Source organism: Myodes glareolus, chromosome 24 (genome assembly GCF_982192425.1).
Source record: "Myodes glareolus chromosome 24, mMyoGla1.1, whole genome shotgun sequence".
Lineage (NCBI taxonomy): Eukaryota > Metazoa > Chordata > Mammalia > Rodentia > Cricetidae > Myodes > Myodes glareolus.
Genome location: NC_142049.1, coordinates 20,125,201 through 20,142,641, shown reverse-complemented (window position 1 = coordinate 20,142,641; position 17,441 = coordinate 20,125,201). Strand labels below are relative to the sequence as shown.

Sequence of the window (17,441 nt, the reverse complement as noted above, 5' to 3'; positions counted from 1 at the left end):
CCTGAGGTCAAAGTTCACCAAGAAAAATTTCATCTATAGGAAAGAATGCAGACAAGGCAAGTGGTCAGAATGTATGGAGAGGACTTGGCTGATGCCCTTGGACTTCCCAGAGCAGCTTTCTCTGATCCTCTCACTGTTTGAGATGGAGCAGCATGATCAGAGAAACGATGATGAGTTTGTAGGCACTGTCTCAGCCTGGGGAAGACATTAGCCTTGGTCCTTAAGCTTCTTGACCTTTGTCCTATGTGTGTTTGACCAAGGAGAAAGAGTTTAACAAAATCTTGACAACTTCTCAAAAGGGGGAGGCACAAAATTGGGATACTTATTGAAACTTTGAAGTCCACTGTAAAAAGGACGGCCCGCTTGTTCATACCGACTGACTGGCTGGCTAACTTAGTCCTGAAATAACCACACAGAAACAGTATTAATTAAATCACTGTTTGGCCCATTAGTTCTAGTTTCTTATTGGTTAATTCTTACATCTTAATTTTACCCATTTTTATTAATCTGTGTAAGCCATGTGGCAGTGGCTTACCAGGTAAAATTCCCAGGGTCTGTCTCCGGTGGATCCATGGTGTCTTTCTGACTCTGCTTTCTTCCTCCCAAAATTTAGTTCCATTTCCCCCGCCTACCTAAGTTTTGCCCTATCAGGCCAAGGCAGTTTCTTTATTCTTTAAAAAATACAAGCAACACATAGAAAGAAGGACCTCCTACACCAGTCCACTTTAAAGGTGGATGGTTTAATGTGGGGGTGGGAGTAGGATTAGGCAAAGATTACAGCATGGTTGTTTCGGGATTCATGGACAATATAAGGCAATGTTTGGAGGGGAGAGATTCAAATAGTTTTGGGTGGAAGTTTGATTGATGCTCTATTTTATTTTCTTGCACGAGAGTCTTATGAAATAGCAACAATCATGCTACTCTGGACAGCAAGCCCTAAGGGGTGTGTGGTTTTGTTTATCAGTTTCAAGTAGCATTTGACTCCAGGTCAAATTTTCTTGTTCTTCATTTTTATCACCTGCTCATCTTCTTCTGCTTCCTTTCCTTTCCTTTCCTTTCCTTTCCTTTCCTTTCCTTTCCTTTCCTTTCCTTTCCTTTCCTTTTTCCTTTCCTAATGTATTTTCTCCCCCTTTTCCTCTTTTCTCCTTCTCCCCTTCCTCCTCAAATCTCTCAGTTTCATTTTACTTGTTATTTGAAACGGAGCTACCCTGTGGAAACCAAACTGACCTTGAGCTCACTAGGCAGCCAAGGCTGGCCTCAAACTCAACTATCTTCTTGTCTGCCTCTTGACTGATGAACTTACAAATGTGAACCACTAGGCTCAATTTCAGGTAAAATTTCCAAGTCCTCTTGAGGGTAGATGAAAAATCTACAGAATTATGTGGTTCTCTTTGTTCCTAGATACACTTTCTTTCTCCATGGGTCTCAAATAGTTCAGTACTTAAAAATTTATAGCCAAGCTGTTTCCTTAAACTTCATTTATAACATTATTTTCCTTGTTTTATTTTATATTGATTTTATTTTTCTGCTGTAGCAAATTTTCACAAACTTAGTGGCTTAAGCAAAATTTAAAAAATATTAAATTAGAAGTTTAACATAGATTTCTTTGGACAAAGACCAAAGTATTAGAATGGGCCATCTTCTAAAGTCTGAAATGATTAATTTTCTGGCCTTTTCTTTTTAATCTTCTGGAAGGTTCTTATGTGCCTCTGTTGATTGTTCCATTCTCTATCTTCTATGCTGGGTTAGCAGGCTGAGTTTTCGTTGGTTCTCATCATCCAGGATAAGGTCTTTGTTTTTAATCACTTATAAATATATTGACCCCAACAGAATAAGGCAGGGTAGACTCCTGTCTCATGGAAATCTTCATCTTATAGCCTCTACGCCCATTTAAGATGAAGTACTCCTATGTTCAATGGATAAGAGCATGCGTTTCGGGGAACATAATTCTGCCCATTTATAAACACTCCCTCTACATCACACCTTACCACAATATGTACACAAATATCTTAAATAGTCTTTTAAGATTTGTGTGTGTGTGTGTGTGTGTGTGTGTGTGTGTGTGTGTGTGTGTGTGTTTTGCCTAGCAGGCTCAGTCATTAAGGAAAAAGGTAGGTTGTTTCTCCTCTCAGTTGACACCTAGCTGATTGCAGTTAAAACTTCATATCTGAAGCTGGATTATGTTTACCCACCAATGTCCTGTGCTGCAATGAGGCTGACTGTTCTCTCTCTGGTTGTTGACGTCACTGTAACTAGATGGGGGCCACAAGGCATTTCTAGTCCCCTTGTTTTGGTTAGTGAAAATATCAGAAGTTGTTAACTTCAAGGTTGTTAACTAGGTGTCCTTGTTTCAATGGTTTTCCCATTTTGTGTGTGTGTGTAATGTGCTTTCCACTAGTTGTTATTGGTCAGTTTTCTGTTATCTTACCACCCCATAGGTAAATTATTTTTTGTCTTTCTTCAAGATGTTCATAGCTTTCCCTTAGTGCCTGGACCAGCTGTATTCTTTGCTTCCAGGACTCATGGTTTCACAATCTCCAGTGCTCTGGGTATTTTCAGTCTTTATGGTAACCACACTGTGGTGATTGGAAGAACATTTTATGTCCTTACTTTCTTACTTACGGTGGAACTTGCAAACGAATCCATTATGCAGATACATGTCAGGACAATGCTGTCTGTTTGGCCTCACCAAACTAAGAACAGCCTCTCATCACCCAGCGCTCCACATACATCAGGCAGATTGGGTTGGCATAAATACTTTTAAAAACTGCAAGATTGAGTGATTGTAAGATACTTTCCTGTTTGAGCTATTGGGTAAGTGTTAATACTATGCATGCCTGTTTTGTTTCTGTTCTAGACTCACCTTCAAATTCTGGAGAGAAGCATTGATCCCAGGCAAATCTACTTCCGGCAAGCTAGTCTCTGCCAGACGCTGGGAGGGAATCCATGTCCGTTGGTGACGATCACTGCCTTTCCTGAATCTAACAGTGCCAAGCATCTGGAGCAGTTCCGTGAGTAGAATTATGATTCTCTTCTGGCAAGCTGGGCTGCGAGGCCCCTCTGAAGTCTTGGTAATGCTCCTTCCGTTTTAGACTGCGGGACTTGTCTGTCTTGATAGAAATACATCACCAAGTCTTCTTGATCTGACACAAAGAGTAAATGCTAATGTCATTCTGTTGTGAAAGGATGGGAAAAATGAATTGTTAACTGTCTGGGAGAGGAAATGACCTGCTAGAATACAGAACAGATCACCAGGCATGGTGACTTCCTCTTTGAAGATAGAACCAGGCCTCTGAATCACATTTTCCGATCTCTAATCCAGGCTCTTCTCTCTCCATTTTTGCTGTTGCCCAGTGACTTTCAGCCATTCAGTATGGAAAGGAAGGAAACAGAATCTTTGAGCCCTGGCTAATGAATTCTCTTGTTAACCCGAGTACCTGCATCTGAATGTCTGAGGATGTTAGGAGGATCTAGCCAAAAACCTTGACATCAAAGCAAAACCAAATCAAGAGCGCAGTAGAAACATCGACATCAATTCACATGTGAATACTTACGTAGCTGTTCAGACATATGGTTGACACAGACACCCCCAAAATACAGATCCGTGATGTCCTTTAATACTAGAGTCCCGAGTATATGTCACTGACTTGTTACCAGTGAGCTTCATGCCTCACTGAGGCAAGAGAAACAAAAGAGAATGAAGAACGATTTGCAATGAAAAGAAATTTGGAAGATGAAAGAAAACACTGGAGAATAAAAACCAAGCTAATTTATCCCCAGAAAATCCCGTCTTACCTTATGAAGTGCTAATGGTGTTCAGGTGACTCTTGGGTAGATACAAAACGTAACTTCTCACATCCCATCAGCGTCTGACAGTGGACGCTTAACAGCCTGGCTAATCAACAACTGATTGTCCCATCTGAATTAATAAGACCCTAAAATGCTTTAATGAATAATAAGGGATTTTTAAAAAACAATTCTCTTATGTGTTTTATGCATTTAAGAGCAATTTCTTAGCAGCCACAGAATCCTTTATTTGGCTGGTGAGCAGAGCTGGGGAGTTGAAAGTAGTAATCCAGGGCAATCTTCACGGGTTAATAATTTATTTTAGAAAGTAGATACCTATAAGTCTGTGTTTTACAACTTCTGTTTCTTAGGAGGAGAACATAAAAGATACATGAAAAAATTTTGGTTAATTACATAAGTAAAAAGTAGAAATCAGCCCCCATTGATTATTGATTGACTTATAATTAGTCTTCTTCTTCTTCTTCTTCTTCTTCTTCTTCTTCTTCTTCTTCTTCTTCTTCTTCTTCTTCTTCTTCTTCTTCTTCTTCTCCTTCTCCTTCTCCTTCTCCTTTTTCTCCTTCTATTTCTCCTCCTGCTCCTCCTTCTTCATCTTTCCTTCTCCTCTTCTTCTGATCCTCCTCCTTCTTCATCTTTCTTCCTCCTCCTCCTCCTCCTCCTCCTCCTCCTCCTCCTCCTCCTCCTCCTCCTCCTCCTCCTCCTCCTCCTCCTCCTCCTCTTCTTCTTCTTCTTCTTCTTCTTCTTCTTCTTCTTCTTCTTCTTCTCTTCTTCCTCTTTCTCCTCTATTGGCCTGTTTCTTAGAGTTTGGATTTTAGGGACTTACAATCATCTGGTCAAATAAGAGTGATTTTTGCTTGCTATTCATGTGGTTAGTTAAAATGCATTTTTTCTATTAAAGGTCTCTGGGCCATCCAGACTCTGGGTCCTGGCACTCCAGACAGTGTCAGGGATGGGCTCACTCTCATGGCATGGGTCTCGGACTATACCTGTCATTGGTTGTTCACTCTAGGCCATCCTTACCCCATAGGATGTCCCATGGGCAGGACAGACTGTAGGTTGAAAGTCGTGTGACTGGTTTGGTGCCCCAATCTCTCCACTGTTAGTCTTGCCTGGTCACAGGAGATGACCAGTTCAGGCTCCATAGCTGGGGTCATCCTTGTAGATTCACAGGCGTTTCCTTTGCACCAGGTTTCTACTGGACCCTGAAATGCCCCCCTTTTCCAATACTCTTTCAATACTCTCCCCCACCCCACCCCACCCCACCTAGTTCCTTGTGTTGCCAGCCACAATCTTCATCCAGCAACTGGTAGAACCAAAGTAGAGACACACAATCAGACATTAGGCCGAGCTTGGAGAATCCTGCTTAAAAGAGGGAGGAAGAAGTGTTGGAGCTAGAGGGGTCAAGGACATCAGATGCTCATCCACAGAATCAACTAACCTGGGCTCATAGGGGCTCGCGGAGACTAAACTGACGACCAAGGAGCCTGCATGGGACTGACCTAGGCTCTCACCATATATGCAACAGCTGTATAGCTTGGTCTTCTTGTGGGACTCCTAACTGTGGGAGCAGGGACTGCCTCTGACTCTTTTTCTGGCTTTTGATACCCTATTGCTCATACTGGGTTGCCTTGCTCAGCTTTCATACATGGGTAGGTGTTTAGTCTTACTTCACCTTGATGTGCTATGTTTTGTCTATATTCACTGGAGATCTGCCCTTTCCTGAAGAGAAACGAAGGAGGGGTGGATGGGGGGGGGAGCAGGCAGAGGGGAGGAAGAGAGAGGAAAATAGGAAGAGAGGAGGGAGAGGAAATTGGGGTTGGGATGTAAAACAAACAAACAAATAAACAAATGTATATTTTCACATGTTTTTCTCCTTAGAACAGCCATGACTTTGTTTAATGCTTCTCTTTCACCCTCACCATCTTGAAATTCTTTAAAAAATGGTTTCTACCAGGTATTTGTGATAACATGGAAGGAAATTTGAGGCCTTGGCTGTCAGTCAAGTCAGACACAGAAAGACAAATACCATATAATCTCATTTGTGTGTGGAAGCTAAAAATGCATTTCACAGACTCAGAATCTCTGCTGGTAATTCTTCTAGTCAGTTTGACCCAAGTCGTAGTCAGGTGACAGGAGGGAACCTCAATGGCTTCCACAAAATTGGCCTGAGGACAATGGTGGCATTAACTGATTCATGATGGATGTGGAAGGACCCATCCATTGTGGACAATGCCCAGATGATCTTGGATTGTATGAGAGAGTAAACTGGTCAAGCCACGGGGAGCAAGCCACTAAGACACATTCTTCTGTGGTCTCTACTTCAATTCCTGCCTCTAGTTCCTGCTCTCTATGGGTTCCTGGCCTATTTCTGCAGTGATGGACCATGGCAAAGAGCAGTAGACCAAGTAAACCCTCTTCGCTCCCAGTTTGGTTTCAGTTAGTGTTTCCTGAGAGCAATGGAGAAACAAACTAACACAGACTCAAGTAGTGTTCTAACGTTCCACGGCACAGAGATAACCACAGCTGTTAGCGATTCATTGTCGTAGTTGAAAGTAGCCAGTACAGAGGGGTTTGATATTACAGCCCTAAAGACATGCTAAATGTTTGAGGTGTTTTAGACACCAATTTTTTTTTTTCCAGATCATGGCTCACTGTAAACATATTGAAGTGTCACACTTTCTCATAAATATGTGCATGTTTTGTGTCTATTAAAAACTTAAAAATTAAGGGCCTCAGTAGTAAATAAATAAATAAATAAATACACAAGTTTTGATAAGGGGCCCTGGATTCACATTTTGCAAATTGTGCATCTGATTCTAGATGTCCAAGGTTAATTAAATTAGGTTAATTAAAATGCAGACAAGGCTGGTCCTTTTCTGTATTATCATCTTATTTTTCCAGATCCTACAAGAATTCCAGCCTATTTTGCCCATTCACTCACTGAAAAACAAATAAACAACAAACAGAACAAACAATCCCCCCTCCCCCACGAATTGTGTGTGTTATATGACTATCTTGGGATTTCTATTTCGTTGATAAAACACCTTGATCAAAAGCAGTTTCGGGGAGGAAAGGGTTTATTTCAGCTTACAACCCATTCCACATCATGGTCCATCACTGAGGGATGCTAGAGAGAGAACTCAGGGTAGAAACCTGGGAGCAATGCAGAGGCCATAGAGGACTGCTGTTTAGTGGCTGGCTCCTCATGACTTGCTCATTCTGCTTTCTTATAAACTCAGGACCACTAGGCCAGGGGTGGCATCACCCACTGTGGGCTGGGCCCTCCGACATCAATCATTAATTAAACAAGTACCTTACAGACTGGCCCATGGGCCAATCTTACGGAGGTATTTTCTTTATAGTGGTTCTCTCTTCTCAGTCAATTGCAGCTTGTGTCCAGTTGACATAAAATGAGCCAGCATAGTGGCTGATTGTTATCTTTCATTCAAGGATTAATTTCAGCAAATCCCATTCTACAGGCATGACAAGTGGGATTCAGAGAGGTTCAGTACCATGACCGACTGCAGTGTCAGCTTTCCAACCTTGGTATTTTGACTCTGGAGTCTACAAACAAAGCCAATGTGTTGACTCCATTCTCATGCTTTGTGCATCAGTATTCTGGCTTCACTCTCTGAGCAGGGTCTTCCATTTTTACTTTGTATGTAACTTAACAGGAAGTAAGGGAGTTGTTGTGGCAACTCATAGTAAACAAACCCCAGATATCCTGCTCTCTTGCTGCTTACAATGAATTTTATTTACTTTTCTCTTCCCTACGTCGCTGTTCCAGGCACAGGAGTGGAAAGGTATAAGTTGTGTTCTATCCTTAAACCCCTCACATCCCACAACAGAGCTCATACGATACTCATACTGAGTCTGTGGGGGTCTACAGATTCAGACAGCCATATAATTTAAATTTTTGTTATATATTTTATTGTTTGAAACATTTATGCTTGCATTCAATGTATCTTTATCATGCCTACCTTCCAATCCCCTTCCAATTTCTCCTGGAGGGGGGTCTCCCCAACATATCTCTCTCCTAACTTCATCAGTATGATTAGCATCATCATTATATTTAATCTACTGGATTCAATTAGTGCTGCCCCCATGCACATGGCTGTAAGCACATTTGTGGTGCATAAATGCCATCTCCGGGTCTGTGAAATAAGAACAACCCCACACAATGTAAACACCATCTACTCCAAAGTACAATTAACCACGCCTGTAATCCAGAAGTAAAACCACTTAACTTCCTGTGAACCATAGAATGCAATGTATTGATTTCGAACACAGCAAATGAGCCAGAGGCTCGAGGTACTTAGCCTCCGGGCCTCCCTCCAGGTGAGCTTAAATTGTCTCACTTGTTTCTTCCCTGGGAGAGCCTGGGCCAGCTTCAGTCAGGTGCGGGTTGGTTAGCCGTGATGCAACCTGGTTCTGGTTCAATGGCTGCCACTCACCTTTCAGGAGGAGGGGTTTGTGCAGTGAAGGGGTTTCTTTCGGCTCTGGGCTCTGTAGGATTATCACTTGAGTTTTCTTTTGGAAACCCAAAGAATAACAGTGCGACTATGTGGCCCAATGAAAACCTCCTTCCTCAAGGCTGGTTCCTTTGACCATTTGTTGTAAATGCCCACAACTGATCATTTCTAAGGATGATTCATTGATTACTTTCACTTCTTCCTTGTGTGTAGACTCCCTAGAGTCTCCCGGAAGCATTTATTTGGTTTGACTTATTTTTCTAAAGTATTTTTCTATTTTAAAAAGTTACTTTCCTGGAATGGGTTTGCCTGACTTTCTTGGCGAAAGTTCAGAACTCACCAGATTTACCGGCTATATATTTTATTTCTGTTTGGAGAATTGAGGATGATGTTTTCCTATAATGCTCCTAAGAGGAGACTCATGGTTTGGTACCTGAGACTTAAAGCCCCTGAAGCAAGATCCTGGCAGATCTTCAAGACTCTCACACATATCTGTCCTTTTCAGTGCAACAGTCATTAGGAAGTATGAGAAGACTCCAGTGAGGTCATTATAGAGGAGCACCGCTTCAGGAGAAACTTGATAAAATAAACCCTCCGATGCTCAGCCTTGCATCGAGGTTCATGAGGGACGTTTGAGACATCGCAGACTTTGGGAGTCTAGATTCTTCCTGACAAAGGGGTTCGCTAAGGAGCTTGGACTATTAGTAAGTCCAAGCTCCTCCTAAGTGATAAAATCCATACATCTAAGGAGAACATGACATGGTCGATATGCATAGCAGAGAGCGAAGGATGGATAGTGAGTAGAATTTACCACCTTGGGACAGATGCTCCAACAGGATGGGGCAGAAGACAGCTCGCTCATGCACAGGCTTAGGGATAGGTTTGGTTGGCACGATCACTGCCAGAAAACTGTTTCTAGTGCTCTCTGAAGCCAGTGCTCATTGGTTAGGGGTAGAAGCAAATTACTCTTAGTCTAATTAAGTTTTTTAAATCATCTTGTATATTAATAAATACTATAATTAGCCCATCTTTTGACCATGCAACTGTACAAGCAAAGAAGGTTTTAGCCTCTGTCCATACTTGCCAATAAGTTTATATGTGAGCATTTCTGATTATCTCTCTGTCTGCATTTTGGGGTTTGAATTGAGAGATGATGCTGAGTTTAGAAACTGGGAGGAATTCAAAGTAAAGAAAGTTTTGAGTGGTCATTATTCACCCAGACCCCAGTGGAAGTGCAAGAGGAGTCCTGGGTCTCATTACTTACCCAAACCTGGAGAGGCGAGGAGTTCTACATTTTTCTCAACTCAGCCATTTCCCCAATCATTCCTGCCCATCCCGTGCATGTCCTGTTCCTCCCTCAGCCCCCGTCCCACACACACACACTCACACACACACACACATACACACACACACACACACACACACACACACACACACACTATGCTGCCTTTGTGTGCAAATTACTCTTCTTCTTGTGCCTCCTCCTTCCCCCTCCTCGGAATTGAACCCATGGCCTTTCCATGGGTAGACAAACCCTCTACTGCTTTATTGCCAAGTGATCTCCCAAACATTCCTCTTTTAGATGTAAGTATATTTTTTAATTTATTCTTTAAGAATTTCGGAAATGTATGTAATGTATTTATCGACCCACCACAATCCCTCTCAACTTTACAAGGACAACCCCATCCCCCACATTCCTTTCCTTACTCCATGTGTGTGTCCCATTTAGAGCTGAAAACTTCACATTCTCTGCCCTTTGACCAGTTTTGAATCACTGTATGAACCACTAGCCACTGCAAGTTTTTCTTTTTTCTGAGGAGGACAGAAAACCTCATTGACCCATGGGTACATGAAATCCTTAAAAGAGCGCTTGATACTGGACCTATTTAGCAAAATAATCATAGTAGGTTCTCTCCTAGAACCAGTGTCTTCCCCAATCACATGTTCTTGTTCAGGTTTATAGAACCAGGCATGTGTTCCCTTCTGTGTAATGGAATTAACATCCAATCAGAAAGCAGTTGGTTATCCCTGTAATGTTGAAACGACTATTTCACCCGGAAGCATAATTGTCACGTCAATCATTATGTAAACTCACAGGGTTCATGGCTTCAAGTAAGCTTGTTGGTGGATGTAATTTTTTCCCCCAGTAAGCTATCTGGCATATTCTAGCACCGTGGAAACCACCCAGAGGACGGCAAACTTCCAGCTCAGTGCTGTCATTATTTTCCCATGTCCTGTGGTCAAAGGATGTTGTATTTTTAGCAATATCAAACTCTAGTGGCAACCAAGAGTAGCAGCAATAGCCTGTCTTCTTTAGGGGTCTCTGAGATTCTCTTTACCTGTAGCTCAAAGGGAGCTATATCATGCCTGACTCTGAGCTTTCAATTTAGCAGCCGATAACTTCTGGAACATCTCTATCCCACACCCCTTTTAGGGTAGCTCCATTTCAACGCGCACACACACTCTTTCTCTGTCTCTCTCTCATAGGTGGAGTCATAAAGTACTTATAAAATATTGGGTTTCCATACTGCTTCCTTAAATATCCTCAATTTTGATCACCCCCCTTCCACCTTCTCCTCTAACCTATCTTCCTATTCCCTCTCCCTGCTTAAAACTCCCTTAGCATTTTTTTTCCTTTCTCTCTTCAAACAACATGGGTACCATCACTCCCCTCCCGAAAAACTCCCTTGCCTTTACAATGGCCTTTTCTAGTTTCCTGCCTTCTTTAGCTACTGCAAGTTAAACACATGACTTGACAGATTTGAAGCTAGGATCCCCATTTGTGTGATAAACGAAGCGTTTGTCTTTCTGCGTTTGTGTTCCCTCACTTGGTGTCATTTCCCCAGTTCCTTCAAATTTAACTTAGTAATTTTTTTTTCATGCATGTGGGTGTTGTGTTCGTCAGGATTCTCTAGAGAAACAGAGCGGATAGAATGAATGAATACACAGAGGATCTAGCAGAGCGGCTCATTCTAGCAGTGCCTGTCTGCTGTCTGTCTCCAGCAGCAGTGCCTGTCTCCAGACAGAAACTCCAAGAATTCAGTAGTTATTCCATCCAGGAGGCTGGGTCTATGAGCCGATCTTCAATACACAGCGGAATCCTAAAGAAGTAGGCTCTAATATCAGTGGATAATTGAAATCGCCAGCGAGAGCGAAGGCAAACAGGCAAAGAGCAAACACTTCCTTCTTCCTTGCCCCTTATATAGGCTGCTACCAGAAGTTGTGACCTAGAAATAAGGCGAATTTTTCCAGCAGCAGCCACTGAAACTTCTGTATGTTCTCCACTGTGTATCTTTGGCTTCTTTGTAAAAACAGCCAAGTGACTGTTGGTATGTGAACTTGTGTCTGGGTTCCCATTTCTACTCTATCCATCCATATGTCTGTTTTTGTTTCAGTACCATGCTGTTTTTAGTACTATGACTCCGTAATATAGCTGGAAATCATGAATGGTAATACCTTTAGCACTATTTTTACTATTTAGGCTTGTTTTGACTATTCAGGGCCTTGTGTTTTTATCTGAATTTTAAAATTAAAAAATGTGAAAAATTGCATTGAAATTTTGATGGAGGATTGCATTGAATTTGTAAGTGGCATTTTCTAGTGTCCCCAAACTTTCATTTTATAGATATTTCAACTCTGTGGCTGGGTTTATTCAAAGGTATTTTTGAGATTACTTTTATGGGATTGTTTCAGTGATTTCTTTCTCAGTATAATTGTCTGTGGTGAATTGAAAAGCTACTGATTTTGGTTTGTTAATTTTGCAACCAGCTACTTCACTGCATGTGCTTTTCAGCTCTAGGAATTTTCTGGTGGAGTGTAGGGGTTTCTTATTCATAGAATCATATCATATGCAAATAAGAATACTTTGGTTTTTTTTTCCTTTCCTGTTTACATCCCATTTATTTTCTTCTCTATAGGTTGATTTAGGACTCCAATACAATGAATAGCAATTTCAAGGGTGTCTTGCTCCTGACCTTCATGGGGGTGTTTTGAGTTTTTGCCCATTTGACATTATGATAGCTATTTTGTCATATATATGGCCTGTATTACGCTGACATATGTTTGCTCCACTCACGCTCCCTCCAGGGTTCTCATTATTAAGGAATGTTGGAGTTTGACAAAGCTTTCTTTCTGCATCTTTTGAAGTGATCTGTGATTTCTACCCTTGAGTCCATTTATGTGGTGAATTATATTTATTGCCTTACATATGTTGAACCATCTCTGGATTCCTGGACTGATACCAATTTGATCATGACTGATGATCTTTTGGATGTGTTATTCAATCTGGTTTGTAAGTATTTATTGGGAATTTCTGCATGTTCAGAGATTAGCCTGTAATTTTTGTTGTTATTGTTGTGTCTTTATCCGATTTTGATATTGGGGTAACAATGGCTTTATGGAGAGAGGCTGGACGTATTTTTTCTTTCTCTGTCTTATGGACTATTTTCAGATGCTTTGGTGTTAGCTCTTTTTTTAATGCCTGGTACAGTTCTGCACCGAATCCATCTTGCCTTGGGTTTTTCTTTTTCTTGTTGCTGGGAGATGTTTAATTTCTGCTTCTACCTTAGTGCTCGCCGTAGGTTTGTTTAATTGCTTTCTTCATCTTGGTTTAACTTTGATATGTCATATGCATCTAAATATCAAGCTGTTTCTTTTAGATTTTCCAATTTAGTTGAATATAGTTTTAATGTCCTCATGCTTTTCTGAATTTCCCCAGTGTCTGTTGTAATGTTTCCTTTTTCATCTCTAATTTTGTTAATTTGGGTCTTCCCTTCCTTTTTTAGTTTTAGTTAATTAGAGCAAGGGCTTGCTAATCTTATCTTTTATAAAAAGTAGTCTATTTCTTTTTCTTTTTTTTTTTTTTGCTAATTACTTGTGTTGTTTCAGTCATTTCTATTTCCTTGATTCTCGCCCCAATATTTATTATCCTTGTGTACTTCTTTATAAGTGATTTGGTCTTGTTTTCTAATGCCTTAGAATTGAAAATCTGGTAATTTGTTTGAGGTATCTCTGATTTTCTTCAGTGAACGAACTTAGAGCAACAAATTCCCTCTTATAATTACTTTCATCATATTCCAAATCTTTGAGTACTTTGTGTATCATTTTTATTTAATTCTAAAAATCTTAAAGTTTTCTTCTGATTTCATCAATAAAATTGATTCCTTCATTTAAGAGTTTGTTGTTCAGCCTTTCTATGCTATAAAAGTACTGTATATGTTTTCTATAGTTTCTACTATAGATATCTAGTTTTATTCCATTGTTATTGCTAGAATACAGGGCTTTATTAATTTTTTTATTTGCTCAGATTTGCTTTGTGTTCTAATATGTGCTCTATTTTAAACAAAATACTGTGGTCTTCTCTGAAGAATGTATATTCTTTGGTGTTTAGATGAAATATTCCCTAGATATTTGTTAGGTCCATTTGATCTAGAATATCAATTAACTCTAATATTTATCTTTCATTTTTTTGGTCTAGTTGATCGGTCTAATAGTGAGAAGGAGGAACTAAATTTATCCACTATTAATGTGTTGGGAATTAATTTGTGAATTTAAACCTAGTAGTATTTGCTTTATAAAATTGACCGAACCTGTGTTTGGTGTATTCAAATTACAACTCATAGTGTGCTTGCGCGCGTGCACGTGTGTGTGTGTGTGTGTGTGTGTGTGTGTGTATGTGTAATTTTCTTTTGATAACTGGCTCCATTGATTAATATGAAGTGGCTCTGTTTAATTCTTCTGATTAGGTTTGAAGTCTATTTTATCATGTATTAGAGTAGCAATGCCTAGTTCTATTTGCTTCAAATACCCTTTTCTACCTCTTTACCCTAAGATTATGTTTATCTTTGAGGGTGAGATGTATTTCTTGGGAGCATCAAAAAGGATCCTGTTTTCTAAGTCAATTTGCTAGTTTGTGTCTTTTGATTAGGGAATTGAGATGTTAATATTCAGAGTTATTATTGAAAGGTGTGCATCATCACTAGGCCTTGTCAACCTGACACAAGCTGAAGTCATTTAGGAAAAAGGAACCTCAACTGAGACCATGCCTCCATTAGACGTTGGAAAGTCTGTTTGGCATTTCTTGATTAATGATTGATGTGGGAGGGTTCATCCCACTGTGGGTGGTGCCACCTCTGGGCCGATGGTCCTGAGTTGTCTAAGAAAGCAAAATGAGCAAGCCATGGGGAGCAAGTCAGTAAGCATTCTTATTCAATAACTTCTGCTCCAAGTACTGCCTCCAGGTTCCTGCCCTGACTTCCCTCAACGATGGAGTATGACTTAAAATTTGTAAGAGGAAATAAACATCTTACTCTATAAGTCACTTTTTGTCATAATGTCATGATACAACCTAGTAACTCTAACTAAGACAATGTGTATTTCTTTCTGTTATTTTTTACCCTTTTTTTTCCTCTGGAGAATTTTAGTTGCATTTTGTTTAACCAGTGTCTTAGCATCATTTTTTTTCCTCCCATAGTGTTTTCATTTAAACCTAAAGTATTCTTTCCAGCATTATCTGTTTGAGTGACTGCAGTGTTCAGGAGAGACCAGACTACAGTACAGTCATAAAGTGTTCATCTTAGACTGGTGTTCCAGAGGCCAGATTATATTTTCACTCTTTCCCTGAGTGTTGAGCACTGTCTGTAAGAACAGATACTATTCAATAGTTAAACCACTCTTACAACAGGGTGTAGCAGGTGACTACAAAATAGACATCTGTTAAGTGCTTATTGGTTTAGGGAATAATGACACCCAATAGTACTATGCATGCCAATGCATCAGTTATAGTGGGCATGAGTGGAAAGGAAAAGCTATAAACAACCACAGGAAGACTAGTGGTCAGTGTTAGGTTTGTTGGATGGGAAGGTGAAGAAATGGACATCCAATAGGTGTGGGAATAATAGAGGCAGAGGAAAGATGCAAGGTAGAGAGTGTGGGAGTTTGGGTTAACAGTATACCTCAAAAAGAGGTAAAACCATGTACTCAAATATCATAAATTAGGCCAGCCTCTGGGCTTTGGAAGTGTAGCAATAAGAGGGATGCATTTCAGAAAATAGAAAGGAAAAAAAACAAACAGAAGATGAGAAAAAAAAGGGGGACAAAAAGATCCAGACAACAAAATGGTGAAAGATGAAAACATTGGAGGCCAGAGTTAGCCTCCTGCGTTGACCTAGGGTGTCATGTGGATAAGGAATCCCTGTAAATTGAATGGATAATGACATCATTGGCTCGGGTGTTGATTTCATTTCCTTGGTGGATTTGTTGCATTGTCTTGTCCTGGTCTGGGCTATACTGATAGTGACTTTTACCAGTCCTGTTCTCTTATGAACTCATGCTCCACTTTTATGTGGAGGTTTTTTGTGTGTGTGTGTGGGGGGGGGGAATTACTTAGTTCTGTTCTCTGAGCTGAGGACAGACAGGGCTAGTTTCTCCCATCTGTGGTGTCTGCCTTCCTGTAGGACTGACAGCTAGGGGGCTGTGTAGCACCCATAGCATTCTTTAGGGCTTTTGTTTAGTTCCTCTAGTTTTGCAGTCCTCTGTTGGATGCGGTAAATTCCACCAGTGTAGCTTTGTTTGGTTTCTGGCTGGAGTTCCTCCTACCAGTGTGCAGATACTTCCAGATCATCTGGATTTTGTCATCACAGTGAGGCTGTCTTGATTGTAGCTGCAGCAAGAAATCCAGTCAGATGATAAAATTCATGTGTCTGACGGCAGAGGAAGTTTCCTGAGTCATTGACCTAGTGGATTCTGGGAACTGAAGAGGCAACTGATTGACCTCCCTAACTATGACCATTTACTCATTCCAACATGGCTGTAGACCATCATCTTACTCTCAAAGTCCACCACATCACTTTTTTTTAATTGAAATTTTTTCATACTATATAGTCTGATTATGGTGTCCCCTATTCTGATCATGGTGTCCCCTTACCCAACTCTTTCCAGAGCTTCCCCACTTGCCCACTTACCCAACTCCATGCCTTTTTTCTTTTTGGAAAATAAACAGTCAGACAAATCAAAAGACCAAACAAACAAACAAACAAAAAAGAAGGAGAAATAATGAAAAAAAAACATAAGAAATATTCACACATATACACTACCTGTTGGGCTGTCACTTTTTAAATAAAACACTAAAAATCTCTGGTGACTGGTCTTGCTAAGTTATCTAGGCCGACCTTGAACTTCTGGTCTGCTGACCCCAGCCCCCTAAATAGTAGTTTATAGGCCCATGTTCCCAGGTAGTAATGACTCTGACTCAAGACCTTTGATCTCTTTTATACTCCTTGTCTTTATCTCTGTTTTGCAGATGACTGCTCAGTAAACTCTCATAACCGGCCTTCTCCCAGGAGAGTGGGAAAGGAGACTCCAGGTCACCGGTCCATATCCTCCATCATCTTATCCCTTTCTCTCTGTTTCAGGAGAAATCTCCCCGGAAATGTGTATGATCAAAGCACACTACTTTGTACAGCCCACAGCATTTTGTTAACCCTTCTACTTTCCCTTATATTGTCATATTCTGAAGGATCCATTTACATACAAAGAAAACTGAGATCTATTTTTTCTTTAGAGTTGCATTTCTGCAATGGATGCTTCATTTTTTTTTCTAGAAACTTTGTGACCAAATTGGACATAGATACATATACGAGCATGCACACATACATATGAATATGTGTACACATGTATATGTGAACACAGTCTTGTCTAACATTCTCCTGACTGTAAGAGTAGTTAGTATGAGAGGTGATAATTGCTCTAAGGACCTTTTCTGGAAGGGACACGTTATCCTCTCGTTAGCAGGTCCTATTCTCCTCCAACAGAGCTGCTATTGGCTGACTGGATGGTGAGAAGCCAGGAAACAACAAAGGTACATGAGGGGGTGGATATGCTATTTTTGCAACCGAGGCACCTCCACCCTGCACTTATTATAGCTAAAAGAGCAGAGTATAACCTTTATATGTCTCTGGAGGTGAGATAATCTCACTCCACTGCCTGGGTCTCCCGCGGTTAGCATGCTGTTCTTTCCAGGGAGCCAAGGTGGAGGGAGCTAAGGAGGCTGCACTTGTGGTTGTTAAAGAATACCTTTCTCTTTTTCTTCTTCTGAAATTGCTCTTACAGAAGCAATGTTCTATTCAACCTGCCATTATGCTAAAAGCTTTTCCTTGGAAGACAATA

The 17,441-nt window shown here is 40.6% G+C and overlaps 1 protein-coding gene across 1 annotated transcript in view; it reads left to right on the top strand.

Annotated features, from left to right (window-relative positions):
* The window catches only part of Agbl1 (AGBL carboxypeptidase 1), a 723,788-nt gene that overhangs the window by 122,781 nt on the left and 583,566 nt on the right, over positions 1–17,441 (top strand). The window contains exon 15 of the mRNA XM_087901337.1: positions 2,858–3,011. Coding sequence (XP_087757463.1) covers positions 2,858–3,011 — 154 coding nt within the window. The remainder of the gene's footprint in view (positions 1–2,857; positions 3,012–17,441) is intronic.